The 20,552-nt window shown below is 46.2% G+C and overlaps 1 protein-coding gene across 1 annotated transcript in view; it reads left to right on the top strand.

The window, feature by feature from the left end:
* Positions 1–20,280, top strand: part of tulp4a (TUB like protein 4a) — a 30,608-nt gene extending 10,328 nt beyond the window's left edge. The window contains exons 3-15 of the mRNA XM_031581086.2: positions 2,288–2,416; positions 3,455–3,616; positions 5,032–5,212; positions 8,540–8,647; positions 8,875–9,032; positions 10,121–10,345; positions 11,517–11,751; positions 11,961–12,105; positions 12,794–12,938; positions 13,085–13,178; positions 13,304–13,764; positions 14,338–16,848; positions 17,039–20,280. Of these exons, the coding sequence (XP_031436946.1) occupies positions 2,288–2,416; positions 3,455–3,616; positions 5,032–5,212; positions 8,540–8,647; positions 8,875–9,032; positions 10,121–10,345; positions 11,517–11,751; positions 11,961–12,105; positions 12,794–12,938; positions 13,085–13,178; positions 13,304–13,764; positions 14,338–16,848; positions 17,039–17,155 (4,671 nt within the window). The 3' untranslated portion in view covers positions 17,156–20,280. The remainder of the gene's footprint in view (positions 1–2,287; positions 2,417–3,454; positions 3,617–5,031; positions 5,213–8,539; positions 8,648–8,874; positions 9,033–10,120; positions 10,346–11,516; positions 11,752–11,960; positions 12,106–12,793; positions 12,939–13,084; positions 13,179–13,303; positions 13,765–14,337; positions 16,849–17,038) is intronic.
* Positions 20,281–20,552: the final 272 nt, after the last annotated feature.

The raw sequence follows: 20,552 nt of genomic DNA, 5'->3' as shown, positions 1-20,552 counted from the left end.
CATTCTATTGGCAGAAGCTACTTTTTTCTTTTTTTCCTCCTCTCTCACACACACACACACACACACACACACACACACACACACACACACACACACACGTGTCAGCCTCTTGTGGTTGGGTGGAGCTGAGCCTTGTTGTGCTCGTGGCAGCCCTGATGCCGATGATTGCGGAGGCTTCCTCTAATCCTCACGCTTGCAGGGAGTTAAGCTACAGCAAGGACTCGCTGGCCATTTTAAGCCCCAACTAACCCCAGTTGCCCATCGAAAGTCCCCCTCTCCTCTCAGCCATGTGACCTGCCGCATGGCTTGGCGTGGGGGTGGGTCGTCAGCCTGGAGCACGATGCCGGGAGAACTTGCATGGCCCGAGGGTGTGGTGCCTCCTCTGAGGCTTAGACGGATAGGGACACACACACACACACACACACACACACACTGAGGGAGGAGGTCGTGTGATTCACAGACAGGTAGATGAGGGAACGGATGAGGAAGAAAGAGGAGCAAATTAGGAGGTGAAAGACTGGAAAATGATAGTGGGGGTGGAGGATGGAGGTGTGTGTGTGTGTGTGTGTGTGTGTGGGGGGGGGGGGGGGTGTTAACACCTTGGCCTAGCAGTTGAGCCTCAGGAACACATAAGAGTGGCCAGCTGCTGCCTCCTGCTGTGTTCATGCACTGGTTTGGTTTGTTGTGGTAACGTGAGATTGAGTGGGAGTTTGAGTGGAGCTGACTGTCGCGTATCATATCGCATGGCATTTACATACATCATATCATTTTGTTCTTCCACAACAGTGATTTGATTCAAGTCTTCCTTGTAGCTCCATCCTCACCTCTGGTGCTGTCTCAGACCATCTAGGCCAGGGTTTCCCAACCCATGGGCCGCGGCCCATTGGTGGGCCGCCGAGCACCATCCAGTGGGCCACGAAAATGTTTCAGGTTTTTTTTTTTTTCACGAATTTTCCACGAACAACGGATTTTTAGTTGAGAACAATATTGATTAGGGATGTCAAAATTAACGCGTTAATCTATGAGATTATTGTGGCCGAGATGAATGCGATAAAATATTTTAACGCAACTTTGTTTACTTCCGGTGTGCTTTGACCCCTGACACGAAACCGCCGCGTGCCTGCAGTCAGTTAGATAGGAGAGACCGAGGCCGTAGTTGAAGATGGAGAGAGCAGCTGAGGGATTGTTGGGCGGAAAGTTTCTGTTTAAGTTTCTGCTTAAAAATGACGGAACAATCGACAAAACTAAAGTTGTATGTAGCATTTGTCAAGCTGAATTTAGCGATCACAGAAGCAGCTCGTCTTTAAGTTATCACTGTAATGCAAAGCACCCGACAGAAAGCAGTCCCAGGTTAGATGGTCGCCAACCCACACTCCACGACTTCTCTAGGAAAGTAACTAGACCAGTCCGTGAAAAGGTTACCAACGCTGTAGAAAAATTGAAAGAATGACAGCACTGGTAATGACATACTACCGAAAACTACTCAAATTCAGCGTAAATACAACCCTGATTATATTAGATTTGGTTTTGTGAATCGTCGTTGAGCCCAGGGCGCAGTGTGTCGAGTGCGTTTTAAAGCTGTCTAATAAGGCGCTCAAACCTTAAAATCTGAATCGACATTTGGAGACGCGACATCCAGCCCTCACATACAGAACTGGAAAGGATGAAAGGTAGCCCGTTCCTTTTAAAACAAGTTAGACGAGTCGACGGACGTCAGTAAAGCTGCATTAGTGCTGTTTTTTTGTGCGTTATCATTGGAGTGGTATTCTACAAGAGGACATGCTTTTCTGCGCAGAGCTACCAACTCGAACTACTGCCCAGGAATGCTCGGTTCTATTTATGTTGATAATAGATTGCAGCCACAGATTTAAATCATTATTTCAATTATTTGAATCATTATATTGACCTATTTGAACATTATTTTAACCTATTTGTTTGCATGTCTGAAGCATCACCTATTTTAATTAGGCCTAGCTGAGTGGTTTTGTTTGCATGTTTCATCACTTGTTTTGAGTGCATGCTATCTTTTGAGTCTATTGTATTATTATATGAGTGCACAAATAGACCTAGGCCTACTGCAATTAAGTTTCTTTATTTCAAAACTCTTTTGGATAATAAATCCCTTTTGACTGAAAATGCTCTGTGCGGTTTTATGTTGTTTTCTGGTGCACAATACAATTTTTATTGCAATATCTAGAGGAAGATTTTCTTGTATTAATTACTAGGCTCCCACCTGTAGCAGGTGCTGATGTTGCTCTTTGTGTGTGTGTGTGTGTCGCCATTACAGGTGGTTTTGGTCCGCTGGAATGAGCCCTTCCAGAAGCTGGCCACATGTGACACTGATGGAGGCATCTTCGTGTGGATTCAGTACGAGGGACGCTGGTCTGTGGAGCTGGTCAATGACCGTGGAGCCCAGGTAAGGCACCCCCAAGCTGGGGTTACATGAAAGATAGTGGAGCATTCGCTCAAGCCAGGGCATGTTTTGTAATACTGTCACCAACAATGAGGCTTTAATGATATAACCAATGCCTCAGTCCATAAGTGTCTTAATGTACGGCCATGAAAAGGAAGTCACACATTGATTTTGTCCGGTCAGTCCATTCATCATCCAGGGACGTAACAATGATATATAGCGCAGTAAGGATTTATGTCAATTCGAATGAACTGGGGTCATATGAGGTTACGCCTACTATGATGTTGGTTTAATAACTGTTCAGATATATGGGAGATTTTAGTTTTCATAATGAGCAGAGATTTATATAAGCGTTAAATGTAGTTCTTTGTTTTTCATTTGAAAGACTGACTCAAAAGTGTCCTCACCCTACTCATCACTCAGCCTCTTTTGACCCTTCTCACTTTCCGTAGTTTCCCATGGAAAATAAACAAGGGATTAGATGTCTAATTACACGCCTATTTTGTCTTGTCAGAGATTTTTTTAAACTTGACTGAGAGACCATAGCGGACTTCACAATGTGCAAAGGCTTCTCAGTACCCATGTATCTCCTCCCTTCAAAATCCAACAGACTGTCTCCTTTTCTGTAGTTAAATCTATAAATAGCCCTTATATTTCAGTAAAGGTTAAAGCTCATTTAGATAAAAAAAATAAAGCAACATGCTGTCATGCAAAATAATGCTTGCATTTAGCCGCCAGTGGATAAATATAGCCCACATTTTTGTTCCGTGTACACCGAAATAACTAATAATAAGAAAAATCACTTTTATGAGCAGTGGGCTGATCAAAGGATGGGGCGGAGCACTGGAAGCCGTGTCTAAACAGAGCATGCTGTCATTTTCAGAGAGCAGTTCCAACGAGGCTCATAGTGTAACCATAAAGCCACGTCCTCGCTGTGTTTGTGTGTGTGTGTGTGTTGTGTGGTTGTGAGAGCCGTGTAAGTCTTGTAAAGCAGACATCCAGCCACTAAGTATAACCTTTTGTTGTGCTTGGTCTTTATAGGTCAGTGACTTCACGTGGTCACACGATGGCACGCAGGCCCTCATCTCATACCGGGACGGTTTCGTGCTGGTGGGCTCGGTCAGCGGTCAGAGACACTGGTCATCCGAGATCAACCTGGAGAGCCAGATCACCTGTGGTATCTGGACCCCAGATGACCAGCAGGTAAGGCAGTGTGAACGCCTGACACTGTAGGGTTGAGACGGGCTGTGAACTCAGCTCAGACCGACCCCCCCCCTCATTTCTCTTTACTGGAGGCTTCACACATCTAGCAATATTAGAGAAGGATCTAGATCTAGAGAGATGAGAGAAGGATCTAGATCTAGAGAGATGAGAGAAGGATCTAGATCTAGAGAGATGAGAGAAGGATCTATAAGGATGAGGACGATATTATTTTTATTTTATTATTTAAGATCTAGCTAGATGAAGTAATGATCTAGATTCAGCAATATGAGACAATGATGTAGATCTAGAAAAATGAGACAGTGATGTAGGTCTAGAAACATGTGAGGATCTAGATCTTGATCTAGAAAGACAAGAGAATGATCTTGTTTGAGTGAGATGAGCAAATTATCCAGATCTAGCAGTTTAAGAGAATGCTCTATGGAGTAATAGTTTAACATCCTGTTAGCCAAACAAACACTGACCATATTCCAACAACAGTTGCATTGTCTCTGAATGCTGAAGACAGCTGGACAAGAGCTGTGCTTTTAACTACATATAAACCAGTGGCAAAACAAAACATGGTTAGGTATTGGAATTTGTCTGGGTTTTGGTCCTGCCTGCTGCGTCTGGTGTGTTTTGTTCTTGTTGCGTCTCCTGGACGCCCACGCTGCAGTCGCACCGCAGACAGTGTCAGTGTCTGGTTCCCTATCTCTGGTTCCTATGGGTCCTGTCAGATCAAACTGCCCCCTCCCTCCCCACGCCTCTCCATACCTCTCCAACGGCCTTGCGTCATTAACGGTCATTTTCTTAAACCCGCTCACTGAGTATGTCATCTGTTTCAGTGCCTATTTATCCAAGCTTTTTGTGTTTCTGTTTCTGAGTTGATTGTTAAACTTCAGGAATCCTAAGATTGAAATAACTGTGCCAGAAAGTCATGGCAGAATAGTGTCATGTTATTATTAGTAGCAATTGTCGTTGTGACGATCATTGTTATAACAGCCAGTTTTCAGTAATGGCATCAAACCTTATGAGAGCAGTCATGACTAGCAATGAGACTTATATCACTGGAGATAACATGCATGCATCTGCCATGATGTGTATGACCTTGACCATATCTATGACCTTGACCTTTGTTTTGCTTGTATTGTTGTATGTGGTCATAATAAAGTACATTCGCAAGAACAAAAGCCTGCCATCTTGACATCTTGCGATGACATAAAGCTTGAATTTTTCTTTCCTGGAGAACATCTCTAATATGCATTCCACTGTTCCACAGGCCTAGCAGTGAGGCTGCGAGTTGATTGAATTCTGATGATGAATTAGGCCTCCATCTCATTGTAATGCAATGAAAGCGTACGCATGTTCTAGGCCCACATCCAGGCTCTGATTCATCCGCCCTGCTCTGCCCCCTGCAGGTGCTGTTTGGCACGGCGGACGGTCAGGTGATCGTCATGGACTGCCACGGCCGCATGCTGGCCCACATCCTGCTCCACGAGTCGGATGGCATCGTGAGCATGGCCTGGAACTACCCCAACTTCCTGGTGGAGGACAGCAGCGAGAGCGACACCGACTCGGATGACTACGCCCCCCAACAAGGTAGCAGCATCCTCTCTCTCGCTCTCTCTCTGTGTCAACCCACATGCTCTGTATTTGCTGATCAAGTCGGTTTTTTTTTTTTATTCCTTATGACATTCTTTCTCTCTGAAAATCTATTACCGGCTGGCGTAGCGAGACATCTTATCCTTTCAGCGTGCTGTTGAAACCACTCACAGCCTCAAAAGCCTTCTCTAGGGGCTGTCATTCTTAATGCTTCCACGGAAAGGATCTGTCAGGCCCTACAGTCTGTTTCAGAAGGAACTCTAACTCTTGAAAGCTTCTCAAGAATGGTCATACAGTGCCTGAAGTGCCCGTCACCTACACTAGCGATTTTCCTTGACGTCTGTTGAAGAGGTCAGCGTGTTCTAACTCCATTCCAAAAGGAGCCTTTTCTCAGTGTTGCAACAACAACAACAACTGTGCATTCTAGAGTGTTGAGAGTGGCTTCATGCCATGATTAAGAACAGGCTTACGCACAGCTGGATGATCAAAAACACCACCCAAACGGTGATGTCACCCACCCCCCACCCCTCACCCCCCCTCCTATGACCTTTCCCCCTAATTGGACTTTTAATCCATCCCAGGCTCGCCCCCTCCCTACTCCTAAAATAGCGCTGCTGCTGCTGCTGCTAGCGCCAGCGTGTTAATCTGGTGCAGAGCGCCGGTCCCCTGAGGCTGGAGGGTGCCAAAGCTTTATCCAGCGGTTTTGATTTCCTGCTCTGTGGCCTCGTCTCGTGGCCGGTGCAGATGGAACCTGGACTGTGCCCATCTGGCCTCTTCGCTGGGTTTTCTGTGTTATGACTGCGTTCAGTTATGTGCCCTCAGTATACTGCCTACTGTGCCCTCAGTATAATGCCTACCGTGCCCTCAGTATACTGCCTACTGTGCCCTCAGTATACTGCCTACTGTGCCCTCAGTATACTGCCTACTGTGCTCGGGCAGGTTGCAGGAAGCACAATGAGCGTTAGAAGTGACGTTTGAAGTGTGTATGGTTGAGCCTTGGTTGTTGACTTGGGTGTGTGTCTCTCTTTATTTGTGTAATTTAAGTACAGAAAGACAACAAGAGGTTACCCTGGTAAGCCGCTAACCCTCGCAGAACTCTTTCGCTTCATGGTTTTGCTCTCGTCATTCTGAGTGAATCTGTGATGTGAACGGACGTGTGAACGCTGCCTGAATAGGTGGAGGATGAGCAGAAGGACAAAGCGCACATGTGTCGTTTAGGTGACCATCACTGAAAGGTTGTGTCGCCACAGGCTCACCGGTATTACTTTAGGTACTGATTCCATCACAGGCTCATAGTGATTACTTTAGGTACTGATTCCATCACAGGCTCATAGTGATTACTTTAGGTACTGATTCCATCACAGGCTCATAGTGATTACTTTAGGTACTGATTCCATAGACTTTCCCAGTTCAGAAGTACCCCCCCTACTTGCTACTATGACTCAACCATTCCTACATCATAAGTGAGCAAAGAAATGGAAGATTGATATGCCTCCTCCACCCAAATAGGTAGTGTCACTTGGCCTGTACCCATCCCATCCTAAAATGAATTCATGGCCCCATGTGCATGTTGGCCTTTTTGGGAGAAGTGTGTTTGAGAATCTTTGGTTGGAATCAGGATGGATGACACTCTGAAGAAGAGTGTTCTGCTGCTTCCTCACGATAAGTGATAAACACTGACGTGGCAGTTCTTTGACAGTCCGCTAAAGAAGATGGCCGTGGACATGCTCACTCCACTTCTCTGTTTGCTTGTTTTCCTCGCTGTTTTCGTAGTGAAAGCAGCCCTTTCAATGTCATTTCTTTATCCACTTAAAAATCAGTGAGTCGTGACTCAAAATAGTTTGACAATATTCTCCTTACTTACTCCTTCGTAAGATTACCTACTTGCTATCCATGGGGCTGAGTCCCCCTGTAAAAATGCTTGATGAGGTTTGACACATGGACAGCCTGAGAAGGGCAAGTCACTGTAGATAGAGCGGGATGGGAGGCGGCCATGTTGGCAGCACGGCAGCATTTGGCACAGCAGTCTAGTGACATTTTTAGACCAGCTACAAAACGCATAGACGCCGCCTGTCACGATCTTTTCACCCTGTCAGGTCAGATAGCTCAAGCAGAGTCACCTGCATCCTGTCACTCTGTTGGCCTGTGATCTGTGAGGAAATCTGCTGACTGACTGTCAAGCATGATGATGTGGAAGAGGTTGCTATGAGCAAAGACAAAGTCCAAGATTAGGGTTGGGCTCTGAGGAAGTGTTAAGAGTTGGAAACAAACTTGTTAATTCTGGATGGAATTTAGTCTAACCACAACATTCAACTTTGTTGTGTGACTAGCAGCTGTGTCTATGGTACCCTGTTGTGTAGGGCCAATGATTTTCCGCGATAACGGAAAACGGACGGAATTCGCGGAATGAACCCTTTGAAACGGAATTGCAACTTTCAAACGGAAACATCATTTTGTGCATACAAATCGCCCAAATTCCCCTGTATGTTGGGCTGCAAGGCTATATTTCTTTCAAATAAACACAACAACGATTGCAACGATAAACAAACATTAATTAAAGAACAAAACCACTGAGAAAATGTCACGTCTGCACTGAACTCTGCTCCGGCCACGCCCCCCTTTTTAACGGTTGACCCACACATTCCGCTAAAGCCACATTCACTTGCTCGTCTTCCCAATCGCATTTAAAACCAAAAATGTTTAGTCTTCTGTTCTGTTAATGCTGGCAAACAACAATCTAAGAAGGGCACATATTATTCACTCATTTTAAGCCATCAATATACCTCGGGGTGAACAAAATGAGCAAAAACGGAATTGCATTTTTTTTTAAACGGAAAATCATTGGCCCTAGTTGTGTGACTAGCAGCTGGGTCTATGGTACCTTGTTGTGTGACTAGCAGCTGTGTCTGGTCCCTTGTTGTGTGACTAGCAGCTGGGTCTATGGTACCTTGTTGTGTGACTAGCAGCTGGGTCTATGGTACCTTGCTGTGTGACTAGCAGCTGTGTCTATGGTACCTTGATGTGTGACTAGCAGCTGGGTCTATGGTACCTTGATGTGTGACTAGCAGCTGGGTCTATGGTACCTTGTTAAAAAGCTCAGGTGACTCTTTTCAGTGTTGTTTTATTCAGAGAAAATTGTGTCAGTCTTTGATAATAGTCTTTGACAAATAGTGCCCAGTTCTGTTTTTGCTGTAAATATCCATGTGGTATCATAGTGTTTTGTGTATTTTTGTCAGTTGTGAGGTGTGAATGTCTTTCTGGCTGTGTCGTTACTGATTGTGTGTGTGTGTGTGTGTGTGGTTCCTGGTTTTGTTCCTCTTGCAGTGCACAGCCTGAGGCCCCTGCTGACCGTCTGCTTCACCTCAGGAGACATCAACCTGATGAATAACTATGACGACCTCTCCCCCATACACATCCGCTCAGGTCTAAAAGGTGAGAACTCCTGCCCTAACACCTGTGGTTCAAAGTGTTACACATGAGAGGTGCATTCAGCGTACTGGCAGATGCCACTGTGTGTTCTGTGTCCTTACAGATGCCACTGTGTGTTCTGTGTCCTTACAGATGCCCAATGGCCACTCACTATTGCTGTTGCTTTTTTATTTTTTGAGTACTATTGTGTAATAACCATTATCGTGTGTGTGTGTGTGTGTGTGTTGCAGATGTCGTGGTGCAGTGGTGTTCTCAGGGTGACCTGTTGGCTGTGGCTGGGATGGAAAAACATGTGGGGCCTCCCGACCCCACCTCCGCGAGGAATGCCATCGTCAAATTCTACAACGTCCACGGGGAGCACACATACACTCTGGACACACCTGCACAGGTGAACCAGTCTTAAAGCAACATTATGGAACAATTTAACATTAAAATAACAGCTTTGAAATCATTTTGGTGGTACGCTGACTTGTGATACGGCCAATGGCGTCTGTGCCACTGCAGCAGCACACCAGGTAGGCCTGGTAATGCACTGTGTAACTTTGGTGGACAGAGCGCGACACCTCCTCAGGAGAAGTACGTAATGCTTTATGGCACCACCTCACACAACAACAACTAGGCCCTTCTGCTAGCTATGAAAAGAAGGTAGCGCAGTATTCTCTGTTTGGACATCTTGGCAGAGGTGACGAAGAAACCGAGGAAGACATTGTCGGAGGAAGTGAGAGAGAGAAAAAGAGAGAGTAACCGAGCGAGAGGCCGAACAAGAGTCAGTTTCAGAGTGGCTTTTACTCGTTCTTCTGGTTATGTTCGTGTTCATCTCTGATGTCACAATAAATAAAACTATGCAGAGTCATATTTGTCTAAACTCTTGTAATCTTACTTTACCTTGTCAGTCTACACTCTTCTTTGGCTTCTGACGTTGTCTTTGCCAGTTCCATATCCTTCATCTTGTCAACGAATACGAGTGTACAACTGTCCATCAGGGGCTCTCAAAGCGCGATCTGTATTTCCGACAGTGGTGTAAAAGTGAGCTACATTTTCGGGCGAGCTCAGTAGCAAAAAAAAATTACATTCTCGCATAATTTCAGTGATTTCATGGAAGACTTCTCACTTTAATATTTAATTCTGGGAAAGCTTCACAGCCATTATTAATACAAGTAGTCGTCACACCACGTCATTGTACAATACGTTCACTGGGGTAGGATTATAATTGTGTAAGAGTGTTTGTGTGTATGTGTGTAGGTGACTCACTTGTACCTTGCCTTGTAAGTGCCTGCCAAATGGCTAAAAGCTTTGATCAGATATAAAATACTGCTAGTTAAATGCAATTTTGTGTGTATGTGTGTGTGGATTTGTATGTATGTATGTCTGTGTGTGTGCATTTGTTTGTAAAAATATTTATTTGGGGGGGTAAAAGAGCTATGTGGCTTTTTAAAAGTTCTAAAATGGTGTGTGTGTGTGTGTGTTTATGCGCAGCGTCCCATCACCACGCTGTGCTGGGGCCACCGGGACTCGCGCCTCTTCCTTGCGTGCGGACCGGCGCTGTACGTAGTGCGTGTGGAGCACCGGGTGGCCAGCCTGCAGCTGCTGTGCCAGCATGGCATCGCCAGCGCCGTCCGGGAGGAAAAGGACGTGGCCAAGCTCACCATGCCATCCCGCCTCAGCATCTACGTCACCTCCGCCTTCGCAGCCACCATCAAGGTACGCCAGAGAGGGACGGGTGGAGGTTAATGGGCAACTGGTTAAACGCATGCAGTCAAACCATACTGTGGGGTCCGTCTTGTGGGGGGTGAGTGCAGGTTTATGGGAAACTCTCTTCGCACCAGTTAGGTCCTGCTATCAAATGCCTGTATTTGGAACTTCTTGAATTGCCTTGTAAATGATAAACTGGTGAACAGACATTTCTGTAGTTCTGTAGTTTGCATCACAATGGAGCATGTTGCCATGCAACAGACCACTTTTGAGGGTGTAGGAACACTCTGGGGAACATCCAGTATCTAGCCCCCAAGATTTCAGATATTTCAAGCACTTTATAGTCCATGACAACATGTGTCAATGCTGCAAATGGCTTTAATGCTGAAAATGGCTTCAGTCTCCACATCCAAGCAGCCTTTGTAGTAATTGATGGGTGGTATTGGCGAATTCATAATTCAAAATCATAGTTTGTGACCACAGGCAGTTTTCTGGTTCAGTGTAAAATGTTATTAAAATGTTTTATTAAAATGTACTTGATATTGTGCTCGAGGCTTGTTGTGAAGTGGGAACACTGTTAGATCGTGCTGCGATGATGAGAATGTTACAGTGAAGCCTGTCTTGAGTTTTCAGTGATGTATGCAAATGACTTCCCCTTGCTGTATATTTGGTCTGAATGAGATGGTTCTATTGCAGTTTGTCAAACTATTCAAGGAATCAGTGAAATGCAAAAGGAATCCTCAAAAGGACTTCAAATTTCTATTCATTATTACAGAACACACCTTAATGCAGCCGAATATTAATGTCCCTCACTGGTTTCACTGTAAGTAGATTTAGTCGTGACGAGAATCTAACAGTGAAGGCAGTTTTTTTTCCATTCAGAAATGCAGGAAGTGAGTGTCCCTTTCCATGCGTTTGTTCAGTGTGAAATAGTTCTGATGAAGTGAGTTCCCCTTTCCATGCGTTTGTTCAGTGTGAAATAGTTCTGATGAAGTGAGTTCCCCTTTCCATGCGTTTGTTCAGTGTGAAATAGTTCTGATGAAGTGAGTTCCCCTTTCCATGCGTTTGTTCAGTGTGAAATAGTTCTGATGAAGTGAGTTCCCCTTTCCATGCATTTGTTCAGTGTGAAATAGTTCTGATAGTTCTGATGTTCACCTGGTTCACTTGTATCTCCTCTTAGCCCCCCATCCCTGACCCCAACAACATGCGGGACTTTGTCAGCTACCCCACGTCGGGGAGCGAGCGCCTTCACTGCACCATGAAACGCACAGAGGACAACCCCGAGGTGGGTGGGCCCTGCTTCACGCTCTACCTGGAGTACCTGGGCGGCCTCGTGCCCATCCTGAAGGGCCGCAGGATCAGCAAGCTCCGTCCGGAGTTTGTCATAATGGACCCCAAGACTGATGGGAAAACAGGTGGGTATTATGTGGAGCTTGGGTGCAAACGAGGGCAGAATGAAGTGGTGTTTTATCACTATTTCAGACATTTTTTGTTTTTATTCAGCATCTAATGACATTCATATTTGATTGGTCAAATTCCAGGTGATGTCCAAGACATGTGATGAGAAACATTTCTGTCGTCTGTCACGGCAGTGATTTGACTTTAGCTGTGCTCTTTCGTTCAGATGAAGTCTATGGAAACACTTTGATCTCCTCCATGATTGACAGCTGCAACTGTTCCGACTCCAGTGACATTGAGCTAAGTGATGACTGGATGGGCAAGAAATCACCAAAGATATCCAGAGGAAGCAAGTCACCCAAACTACCACGGTACTAAACCTCTTCTGACTTTTTACTTACAGTTTTTTCTCTTTTTATTGTCCCCACATTTTTCTTTATGTAGAAAATAAAATCATCACACATACTTTGTTCATGTCACATGCCAAGGATATACATGATACGTTGTTGATTGTTCAACATTTTATCTCCCCTTGTCAGTGTCTCATAGTACCATGTGAAACACATTAAATTAAGTGTAGAAGATGGCAAATGAAGATAGAAAAGAAAAGCGTGAAACAGAACAGTCATAACAAGAACTGAGACGTTGAACATTTTATGAATCCCATGTATGCTTGGAAACTTCACTTACGCACAAGTTAGGATGGTGACTGATTTCAGATCTTGGGATGTTCTTTTAAATATTTTTTTCAGCATATAAAATGTGTATAGAGTTCCAGAGAGGTGGTGCAATAATACATCTTTCACCCAATAGGACCTCTGATGTTCCAGCTTCTCTTTGATAAACTGCTATTGTGATTGCACTCTTTTTAAAACCTTTCCCAACCTTCATTTTGCCATTTCATATCATTTCATATTATTTGGTGTACTACGCATGTTGAACTTTGGGCTTTATGTTGTAGTAGTAGGTATTCTGCATGCCTGTTACAACTTTGATTTCAACCTATTTTTTCATCTACTACCTTCTCTGTAGAGACTTAGTGTGTCCCTTTACCAACAGGATCAATATAGATCCGCGAAAGTCCCCAAAGCTCTCCCGTCCCACACAGGAGATATCACGATCACCAAGGTTACCTATCCGGAAACCTTCCATTGGCTCCCCGAGTTTGACCCGCAAAGAGTTTCCACTGGATGACATCACACAGGTACCTGTACACTTTGTTACCTTACAGTGTCACAGCCTAAAGACAGATGTCATTGTGGTTTTTGAGGTATGGTAAATGCGAAGGAACTGTACTGAAATTCTGCTTTAGATTTTTTTTATTAACTTGCGATTCTCTGTTTCTCTCAGCATAATTACCTTGCTCAGGTGACCTCTAATATTTGGGGGACCAAGTTTAAAATCGTTGGCCTCGCCACCTTCTTACCAACAAATCTTGGCGCAGGTAAAATTCCCACCAAAGAATTCTGTTCTCAATAGTGTGTTCCATCATGAATCTTCAGGACATCAGTGAATCATGACTCGTGTACTTTCCTCTCTGTTGTTTTGTCGCCCCATCCTGGTCTGCAGTCATCTACAAGACCAGCCTGCTTCATCTTCAGCCTCGTCAAATGACCATCTATCTGCCTGAGGTGAGGAAGATCTCCATGGACTACATTAACCTTCCCGTGTTTAGCCCCAACGTCTTCAGCGAGGATGAGGACGACCTCCCTGTTACTGGGCCCTCAGGAGTTGCCAATGACAACCCACCTTGCACTGTTAATATCCCCATTGCCCCCATCCACAGCCCTGCCCAAGCCATGTCCCCAACCCAAAGTATCGGGCTGGTTCAGTCACTTCTAGCCAATCAGAATGTCCAGTTGGACATCTTGACCAATCCCATGGCAACTGCAGCAGCGGCGGCAGCAGCGGCAGCAGCGGCATCTGATCAAGGCCAGGATTCTGTGCTGACAGCCCAGTACACTGTTCCCACAAGATACTCCAGCCCAGGTCAGGTGATCTTTGGGGGGCTGGAGGTCGGAAGGATTTTGGTTGGTCCAGCACAACCATCTCATCAGCAGCAGCAGCAACACCAATTTCAACAGCAGCAACTTCAGCAGCTTCAACAGCAGCAGCAACAGCAGCAGCAGCAACAGCAGCAACAACAACATCAACAATTACAGCAGCAACTGCAGCAGCAACAGCAACACCATCAACAGATGCTCCAGCATCAACAGATGCAGCAGCATCTCCATCAAATGCAACAGCAGCAACTGCAACAGCAGCAACAGATACAGCAATTGCAGCAGCTGCAACAGCATCAACAACAACTGCAGCAGCATCAGCAGTTGCAGCAGCATCAGCAACTGCAGCAGCAGCTACAACAACAGATGCAGCAACAGCATCAGCAACAGCATCAGCAGCAGCAGCAGCAGCAGCATCAGCAGCAGCAGCATCAACTACAACAGCATCAGATACAACAGCCATATCATCAGATGCAGCAGCAACAACAGCATCAGCTACAACAGCAACAAATACAGCAGCAGCTACAACAGCAGCATCAGCAGCTACAGCAGCAACAAATACAACAGCAGCTCCAGCAACAACAGCAACAGCAGCTACAGCAGCACCCCATTCAGATCCAGATCCCACCCAACCCCCTACCTCAGGGCCAGTCTTCTGGCCCTTCCTTCAGCTCCACACTGCAGGTGCCTCACCCTCCCGGAGGGGAGCAAGAGCACCTGCTGAAGATGAAGCCCACGCGCTCCGCTCCTCAGCTGGCTGAAGGTGACGCCGTGGTCTTCAGCGCTCCTCTGGAGCTCAGCAAAATGAACCCGCCTCCCCCTTACCCTGGGACGGTGGCGGCCGCAGTTGCGGCAGCGGCTGCTGCTGCTGCTTCAGCCACCTCGGCTGCCGGAACAGCCGCCTCTGGCGGGTCAGGGGGGGCAGGGGGAACACCGCCCCCAGGGGACTTGTGCCTGAAGAAAGGGGAGTTCACTCTGTACCCTCCCGGTGCCCAGGGGGTGCAGTACCCGACGCCACTGGGTTACGAGAGGATCACTACGTTCGACAGCAGCGGAAACGTGGAGGAGGTTTGCCGCCCGCGCACGCGGCTCGTCTGCAACCAAAATGTTTACACTCTGCAGGGCCCCGGAAGCTCTGCCACCCTCAGGGTCACCTCTTCCTCTGCTTCGGCCGCCGCGTCTGCCGATGGCAAGAAAGTGCAACTCCCTTACGCATCCGCCACCCTCAATCGCCTCACTGTGCCCAGATACTCCATACCAAGCGGAGACCCACCCCCTTACCCCGATCCAGCCAATCAAGCAAACTCAGGGCGGACCCCAGGCCAGAGGCTCGACAGCAATCTGATCCACGCCACCTTGCGGCGGAACAGCCGGGAGGCTGCGCTGAAAGTGTCCCAGATGTTGGACCCTCAGCGCACCCTCCCCACCAAAGCAAAAGCAAGCAGTGTACTAGCTGCCACTTACCAGCAACGAGTCCCCACAGCGCTTTACACATGTAGCCAGTGCAGCAGCAACAGCAATGTGAGTGGGGCCGCGGGTGGTAGCAACGGGATTGCGGGAGGCACCATCATTCGACAGGACTTTCCCCCAACAGGAAGTGGTGCACCCCACAGCACGGTCATAGTGCACTCAAACAGCGCCTCGCCGCTCCCCTCCCAGTCCTCTTACAGCCTGCTGAGTTTGGATGGGAGTAGCAGTTCTGGCGGTGCCACAGGTGGAGGGAGTAACGGCGTTAGTAGAGACCGGGCGGACTACGTGAACACTGCCTTCACCGAGGACGAGGCTCTGAGTCAGTCGCTGAGGCACCTGGCGGTGGGCACAGACGCAGGCGGCACGCTGATGGTCAAACGGCCGCCCCCGTACCAGTGGGACCCGTCTGCCACAGAGGAGATCTGGATCCCGCAGGAGAGGACCGCCAGCCTGGCTCCTTCACCCGGCCCGCCAGGGCCACACAAGCCGCCTCCCCTCATTCTCAGCCCTGCCCAGCACCTTGACGTGTCACGGGTGCCCTTCGTCCTTTCCCCCAAGTCCCCCACCTCCCCAAACGCTGCCTCTTTCCAGGTGGCGGGGGGGTATCAGATCTCTTTACCCTACTCGACAGCCACAGGTTACAGTGGGGCCCAGCTTCAGACCATGCAGGCGTCCCCGCGGCCTTGCTCACCCAAAGAAGTCGTGGCCCCCGTGCCCTTTTCCCAACAAGACTCAACGCTGGTTTTGTCGCCAGGGTATGCACAAAACCTTGCCAGTCTTGCCTGTTGCCCGCTACCACCGATGTACCCTGGCGCAAGTGCTTGCGCTGGAGTCCCCATGACCCCCATAGCCTTGCACCCATGGGGCACCTACAACCCATGCCCACCTATGTCAAGCCCTGCAGGCACCCTCCCTCCAAAGGTCTCACACCTGGTAATGGAGAAGCAGGCTCTCTCCCCTCCTCCTCAGCCACCCCCACCACCATCCTCCGACCTTCAAGGGCACCTCGGATCCCCGGAGGCTTCAGCTGAGGCCGGTGAGGGTTTCCAGGAGGTGCTGTCGCTGAACGAGAGCCCCGTGCCCCAGCGAGCCGACAAATTCGGCAAGAAGAATCGCAAGAGGTTGGACAACAGTCGCACCGATGAGACAAACGTCCCAGCCATCACAGAAGGAGGCAGCAAGTCCAAGAAAGATGGAGGTCGGGGCCTTGGTGACTTCAACTCCCTCATCTCGAGCCCCCGGCTGGGCGGACGGGATAAAAAGAAGCCCAAGGGACAAAAGGAGCAACTGAAGGCGAAGAAGCTGAGCAAAGCCACCACTAACGAGTTTCAGGACAGCTCGGAGAGCGAACCGGAACTCTTCATCAGTGGCGACGAGCTGCTGAACCAGAGCCAGAACAGCAAGAAGGGCTGGAAGACCAAGAGAAGCCTGAGGGCCGGGGCCTGCGAGCTGGACGAGATTAAGTGCCGCAAGGCCAACGAGAAGGAGGACCGCAGCCTGGGTAGCCAAGGGTTCGTCTACGTCATGGCCAACAAGCAGCCTCTGTGGAACGAGGCCACACAGGTCTACCAGTTGGACTTTGGTGGGAGAGTCACTCAGGAGTCTGCAAAGAACTTTCAGATTGAGCTTGAGGGGAGACAGGTAAGATACTTTCCTGTTTGAAAATAGATACTATTTGTATGAAATAGATACTATATCTAGTTCGAAAGGATCTGACAGAACAGTAGGCAGAGCTGGGTAGAAAAGTATGTTTTGTGATCATAGGTAAAGTTTTTTTTTTTTATATTATATAGGTTAATTGTTGTTAATCCACCTTGGTCTCCCTATACAGGTCATGCAGTTTGGGAGGATTGATGGAAATGCTTACATACTGGACTTTCAGTATCCGTTCTCTGCTGTGCAAGCTTTCGCAGTGGCCCTGGCCAACGTCACGCAGAGGCTGAAGTGATCAGCTCGTCTGCCTCTCGCTGTGGCTTTAGGAGGAGCTTCTTTAGCTGCACTTAGTTTGATTTGCATCAGTTCCAATGTGTTCGAGGACGCCCACAAGGACAAGGAGCTGTCCGAAGCAGCCACCTGAAGGGGGGGGTGGGGGGGTGGGGGTGGGGGGGAGCCTGAAAACAGCGGTTCCCCGAGGGAGAGAGTGGCTCTTCAGACTGGCAGGAGATGCCTGCAGGTCTGCAAACATGGAGCTCACCGTCCTGCTGTTGTAATACAACCCTACAACACTACTCTGGTTCACAGAGGCTAAGAGAAACAACACCCCTGCCCCAAAAACAGACTGCCTTACGTGATTTTTACTCTCCTGATGAAACAGTCACATCTCAGAGTTCTTTTTGTTCTGTGTTTGTCCAAGTAAGCAACAGTAATACTTGAAACCTTTTTGCTTCCTGGAAAATGGCCATGATTTTCCAGACTATAGAGGTACTACTGGGCACTGAAATCAATTGCTGTAAGATGTGTAAGTGATATTGCGTATAAGGAACAATACATTTACATCACATATCTACATCTGTTGAACTCCGAGGAAGTGAGGGTTTGTTTCTTCAGCTCGCTCATGAATCCCTACTTTAGTCATTTGATTGGTTTTTCTCTAGCGGTGCATTTTGTGGTTGTTGAAATATATGAAAGATGGTCACTTCATTTGGAATGAGACTGGATGAGCTCTGTGTTGAATGTTCTGGTAGGTAAGGATTGAAAAAGGCAAAAACAACTGTGCAGTAATCACATTTCAGGGTGATTTTTATTTTTTTTGTTTTGTTTGTTTCACGTGGTATCTTTCTCATTATACATTATAATTTGTGCCCCATCTACATTCAATAATATTGTTTCTCTTGTTATCTATATTACACACCTGTGTCATCTCTATCAGCATTATAATTGTAATTGTTGTATATATTTATGTAGGTGTGTCAAACAAACTTGTTGTACCTTGTTTACACCACCTTTGTAGATGTTTTGTTTTGGACATCAGTTACTGAGACTGAAAATGGCACACTAAATCTGAGTATTAAAATAAATGGCATGTTATTAGCCATGGACTATCACTTCTATGAAGTGAGTTGTGCAGGTAAAGCTAATTCCTGGTTTAAGACTAAGCAAGGTACAAGAAATATTTTTTTTATGTTTCCTCAATGTCATTTCATATATATTTTTAATTATTACAAATTCATCCGTACTTCATTCATTACAATGTAGACCCCCGTGGAAAAAAAGCAAGCTGTATTTGTCCAACACCCTGAAATAGGTGCTTCCTTTAGCAAGTACACTGACAGATAACTAGACATAGCCTTGTGTTGAGTGAGGTGTTGAGCAAGTACACTGACAGATAACTAGAGACCTAGCCTTGTGTTGAGTGAGGTGTTGAGTCAAGTGCATGAAGGATCTTATAATCTGATTGCATATGTGTTGATTACGTCGAGTAGATGACTTGCATTGTGCTTTGAGATGTGCTGCCCTGCTGGTTACTTCAAGCAGGTGTTAACGGACATGACGGTGTGATGCCTATAAAGGGTTTCAGTATTATAAGCAGGTGACATGATTGGCCTGCTCTTGCACAGTGAGATTTCTGGTTTGTGTACCATGACTCCACTGTGTGTGTATGTTTGTTTGTGTGTGTGTGTGTGTGTGTGTGTGTGTGTGTGTGGTTGTATGAATATAATTGTTGCCATCCGTTTATGAAGTCTTGATTGAAATATATGATTCAGTTATAAAACAGTACAATTCTTTTTTTTACATTTTTGCTTTTTAATACCTCCAAACTTAAAACTAAATCTGTGTGCCAAAGCTTAGTGCTGTTAGATGGGGCCAGATTACCGTCTCCTCCCTTTGTCACTCTCGTACTGTTTTGCTTAAGGGGTCTACCCTCCACCACACCCCCCCTCTCCCTTTCAATGTCACAGAGAAGTCATTGGGTTGAATCCTTCACTATTTACTTGTCTGTTGATTTAAAAATACGAGAAAACTGAAATGAATTAATTCACTCCTTATGTTTAATTGAGGCAATGATGGTATCATATAGATGTAATGCCAGGAAAATGTCTGATGTGCATTAAATGGAAGCATGACCATTATGTCTCAGTAATGAGAATGAAAAAAAAAATAAGTTATGAGTCGAGAAGCCAAAATGCAGCCCGCTCATAAATTCTTTCATGTTATTTTTGTTTGTGCAATATTTCAAAAGATCCCCTTTTAATGTTGATCTTTCCCTGAGAGATTTGCACACATTTAGTGTAGTGTAGTGCGGGGTGGGGTGGGGGGGGGGAGAGATGAAGTGGAACATCATGCTGTGCTGGTTTGTACATTTTTATTTATACTGAGAACATTTCCTACTCCTGATGCTGTACATAAGTTATGTAGATGTTGCCGAGCATTTCTTTGTATTGAGAAGATTTGTTACTGTTGTGTTTGTAAAGGGTGGCTAGAGGTGCTGTTTCAGAATTGCTGTGTGTCACAGAAGGGAAGGAGTTTGTATGTGTTATAGAGTATAGTCACGTGCAGTAGGTTGTGTATCATGTCAGCTTTGTCTGTGTACAGTTGTGAAGTCAACCGATTTCAATGCAGATGAACCTGTTGAGTACATGTGCTCTTCATTATCTCCCCAAGCTAGATATGAGGTTTATTTGTCCAAAGCGATGCACGCTTCTCTTTTTTTTTTCTATCATCTGTTCATGCAAGGAGACCATCACATTTTCCATTTAACAAGGGGATGACTTAGTGTGACTCTGTCCTCGGTATGTCCTATTCAAACACATGTTTTCTAATGTGTGCGGAATCAACTGAAACCGACCTTGAACAGGTGGAGAATGATCTTAAACTCCTGATGAATGGTTGACACAAACTGTATGGGATGGTGTTACATTTTTGAAAGTGTTCATTTGAACAGATGTGATTTGTACACGTAGATGTAGACAAATATAAAAAAAAAAATACTTGAAAAAAAATGGGAGACTAATTTGGTGACTGAATGTTTTGTGGAAGGTAGCAAGGCATGCCATGTAAATTATTTTACACTGTATATGTCACTCATTTAAAACAATTGTGCTGGTTTGGAAGAAATAAAATGGATGGATTGGCCTCCTGAGTACTGAATGAATCATGTTGGCACACTACTGACATATCTGTCTTTTTACGGGAATGGGGATTGTTATGTGGGTGTTGGCTCTTTCCTCAGGAAAGAGGAGAAACACTGAAAGTAAGCTACCTACACGGCAGAATTGTGCTCCTAATATCCGTGTGAACAGAGTAACTTATGTTGATACATCTTTTCTCATATTTAAGCAAATGTACGATTTTACGTTAATAATTCTCAATGTATTACATTAATTACTATGTCAGCTGTGTATAAA

The sequence above is a fragment of the Clupea harengus genome, chromosome 15 (genome assembly GCF_900700415.2).
Source record: "Clupea harengus chromosome 15, Ch_v2.0.2, whole genome shotgun sequence".
Classification (NCBI taxonomy): domain Eukaryota; kingdom Metazoa; phylum Chordata; class Actinopteri; order Clupeiformes; family Clupeidae; genus Clupea; species Clupea harengus.
The sequence above is the reverse complement of the archived record's forward strand: the minus strand, read 5'-3'. Positions and strand labels throughout refer to the sequence as shown.